At 39.2% G+C, this 4153-nt stretch overlaps 1 protein-coding gene across 1 annotated transcript; it reads left to right on the forward strand.

Annotated features, from left to right (window-relative positions):
- Positions 1 to 2738: 2738 nt before the first annotated feature.
- On the forward strand, positions 2739 to 3812 carry LOC107902728 (uncharacterized). The gene has a single exon (XM_016828859.2). It carries the CDS (start codon positions 2739 to 2741, stop codon positions 3810 to 3812), a length of 1074 nt encoding a protein of 357 aa, XP_016684348.2.
- The last annotated feature ends 341 nt before the right edge of the window (positions 3813 to 4153 follow it).

Here is a 4153-nt window from a genome sequence, read left to right on the forward strand (position 1 = left end):
AAGTTGCAATTTCTTTTATTTTTCGGTGCCCGCGATGAAAATTAATGAAAGCATGGAGATGAATAATGATGAATTTATTAAACTAATTTTGCAACTTAACGTTAGATTAGCAAAATTTTCATCATCATTATTATTTGATCTTTTCTATTAAACTAAGTTTGAGTGTTGTCCATGTATTGACAAAATAAAAGTTTTAAGTAAATCAAACTGTAACGGACAACTTATGTCAGTGTGATTCACGACTTCCTAGGAGAATGGTATCTCAACCCACCAATGATAATTGATACAATAGGTTTTAGATTGATTTAAATAAGAATAATTAATTAGGACATGCCTATAATATAGCAAGAATTTTGAGAGCAAAGGGAGAATAAGTTAATAAACTATTACTAGCATAAAATAAAATGAGAATATTATTTAATCACCAACGGGTGATAATTAGAAAACTGAAAAGCAGCGGATTTAGTTTTAGTCTAGTTGATATTATTGTCACTATAAGAGAACGTGAGTTTGAGTATACTAAAACGCATTATCCTCTTATTTAATTTAATGGTTGAGGAAGAGCTATAAATAATTTTATGTATTATATCAAAAAAATAAATACTAAAAATCGTAATATTACAATCATATGAAAATGGAATAAATAAACTGAAAAGCAAAGAGGCTGTCTAGCATTTATTCCGATTCAACCCATATCCGCTAGCTTAGGTAGGAGAAAGGTTTAGTTGATTTGAAGGGTTTGGGTCGGAAGTCCATGTTTTTTCGTAGCCGTAAAAATTTAGCGCTCAGTTTTTGTTTCTAAAAAATAAGTAAAGTTCTTGTTTTTGTTTGTGTGTCTGCCTTACTCGGATGAATATTATGGCAGTTATCAGTGGGTGTTGCGTGTTGTTGTGTTAGGGTGTTTTGTTTTTCATCATATCCTTAATCAGTTCGGTGGGAAAGGAGGATCTGATTTGACGTTAATTGGAAGTCTTTTGCTGATTGCGTAGGAATAGACGTTTTGTGCAGGGCTCGCTTTTCGAATCTTTACGGTGATCTTGGTCGGTTTCAATACCTTTTTCAATTTCTTTTGTGTTTCTTCTTTTCGTAAGGTGGATTTGTGGTTCTTTTTCCTAAGCATTAAAGATTTTGCTTGGTCCTTGTGGGTTTTGGGTCTGACTAAGTGGGGACTTTCTTGTTTTGGGTGGTCCCTACGGTGGTCAGGGCTCTTGTTTCTGTCGGTGTTGAGGGATTCGCTTTTTTCTTTTGTTTTATTCTTTTTCCCTGTGGTTTTTTATGTTTCTGCATCGTTCTTGCATGAACAGTTTTTTTTTCCGACTGTTCGAAGCTTGTCAAAGAGGGGGTCTTGAACTTTTCGTGGTTTGATTATTTCCTGCTTGCCGGCTTTCTTTTGGTTTTAAGTTTCTCGCTGGAATATCTTTAGTTTTTTACTTTTGGTTTTCTTGTCTTTTAAACTTGTCCTAGGTTAGCGTTTGGACTTGTTCGTATTTGGATTATCTTTGTGTTGGGGGATTGCGTTGTTGTGTCTTCTACTTCTCTGTTTCCTGAATAGTCGGTTTTGTTTCTTGGTACGGTTCACTTTTTGGGTTCTTGTTTTGACATGACAGTTTGCTGATGGAAGAAAGACAAGATAAAGATCTAGGATCAATGACGGATGAAATCAACAAACTCCTGGAGAAGTTGAAATTTTCAGAAGATGAGTCCACCCGAGTTATGAGTACAATGGATGTTAATAATGCAGGTGGGTTTGAGTCATGGGGGATTGGCAAAATCATGGCGACTGAATTGCCGAATAGGGAGGCGATGTACAGGGTCTTCAAATCGTTATGGTTCACAAAAGAGGAGGTGGACTTTGTAGCGCTAAGAGAAGGGGCGATCATTGTGAAATTTGGATGCCTGGAGGACCAAAGCCGTATTCTGAATTTAACGCCGTGGCTCTTCGATCGATGCCTTTTCTCCATGGTACCGTTTGAGATCAGAATGGTAATAGATACGTATGAATTTTGGATGGCGCCGTTCTGGCTAAGGGTTTACAATATCCCGATCGAACTCATGGACCGTCAAACGGCTTTGGATATTGGAAATGCTATAGGAGAGCTGGTGGCAATTGATTGGAAGGATCGGAATGGAGGGTGGACAGAGTTTATAAGAATCAAAGTAAAAATCAATATCTTAAACCCGTTGAGGAGGGTTGTGAAGCTGGTGGACAAGGACGGGACGGAAACGATAGGAGTGCTTAAGTACGAGAGGCTTCCTGACTTCTGTTATGAGTGTGGAAAAATAGGTCATACTGTGAAAACGTGCACCATCAATAAGGAGAGTGAACTGATGAGCGGACTAAACCCTCAGTTTGGGAGCTGGTTGAGGGCACCTATCGTGTCCCCAAACCAAGATAGGAGTATGAGAAGAAATGGGGTGGAGTTAGTTAAAGAAAAGACTCAAATGAACGAGGTCATAGAAGAGAGTCAGATAAATTCGAGGGATGAAAGTGGGCAGATTGAATGAAAAGGAAAGGAAAAAGGAGGCGAAGAAGATTCGATAACGAACTCACCTGTGGAAAAAAGAACTCACAAACCAATAAGTGATAGCATGGGAAGATTTAAGCATAAGAGAAAGCGAATGAGGAGTTTGTATGGAGACAATACAGAAGAAAGCCCGATCAAAATAGTTAAAAGGAGATTGATGGATAGCGTTTCACCTGTTAAGGCGGTGGCTGGTGACCAGCCCCGCCAGGAGCCATGAAAATCATATGTTGGAACTGTCGTGGGGTTGGAAACCCTGCGACGGTTCGTGACTTAAAGCAACTTCTTGTTGTGAATGATCCGGATATTGTTTTCCTTTGTGAGACTAAAATTAGTGCTAATAGGTTTTCTTCTGTACGCAGGAAATGTAGAATTGAGGGAGGTTTGGCGGTCAACGCTGAAGGCAAAAGTGGTAGCTTGGCTTTGATGTGGAAAGATAGTAATATGGTGGAAATTCAAACTTACTCCAGCAACCACATTGATTCAAAGGTTTATACTGAGAGTGGCGAGCAGATTCGGTTTACGGGATATTATGGCAATTCTGAACCTAGCAAACGTCAAAGCTCTTGGAACATGCTTCGAAGGGTTGGGAAGGATGTTAAGGAAAAATGGATTATTGGTGGTGATTTCAACGCTATCCTTGAGAATGCGGAAAAAGAAGGAGGGAGGAGAAAACCAAAGGCTCTTATGGAAGATTTTCGCAAGATAATTGATGAATTCTCAATGGTGGATTTAAAGACGGACAATGGGTGGTTCACCTGGGTTAACAATAGGGAGGAGACAGCAATGGTTAAAGAGAGACTTGACCGCTTCTTGATGTCTGCCAATGATGTTAATAGTTTCCCTTTTATGGGAACCAAGGTGATTAGGCAGTCTAACTCTGATCATGACGCGATCTTTTTTGACACTGAAGGGAGAAAGTCGAGAGATAATTTTAGGGACCCAAGATTGAGTTTCAAATATGAAGCTTGCTGGGCAAAGAACAAGATAGCAAAAAACATTATTAAGGAAGCTTGGCAGAGGGGGTCCCAGGATACGCTGGAAAAAATAAAAAGGATGGGTCAAGAGCTGGGTGGGTGGCAGTTTAAAAAGCTAAATCAGGTGCGCAGCCAGATTAAAAACTTGCAGGCCCATATTAATAAAATTATGGATGGTCAGGGGAGCAACAATAAGGGAAATAGACTCAAAATGATGCGTGTAAAGCTCAGAAATCTGCTGGATAAAGAGGAGAAATATTGGGCCCAACGGTCAAAGATCACCTGGCTAAAGGAGGGGGGACAGAAATACTAGATTTTTTCATGTCAGAGCTACAAATAGAAAGAAGAAAAACAACATTGAAAGGCTTAAAGATATAAATGGCCACTGGAAAGAGAACACAAATGATATATGCAAGGCGATCAGGGAGTATTTTAAACAGTTATTCAAATCAAATTTAAGTTCTAATAAAGTGCTTAACCTTGATTATATTGCGAGATGCATCCCTAGGGAGCTGAATGACAGATTAATGGGGGAATTTACTGATAGCGAAATCATTGAGGCTTTTAGCCAAATGGACCCTAGAAAAGCCCCGGGTACTGACGGGTTGTCTGGAATTTTTTATAAAGAAAATTGGGAGGTAGTGGGGAAGGACA

Source organism: Gossypium hirsutum, chromosome D05 (assembly GCF_007990345.1).
Source record: "Gossypium hirsutum isolate 1008001.06 chromosome D05, Gossypium_hirsutum_v2.1, whole genome shotgun sequence".
Lineage (NCBI taxonomy): Eukaryota > Viridiplantae > Streptophyta > Magnoliopsida > Malvales > Malvaceae > Gossypium > Gossypium hirsutum.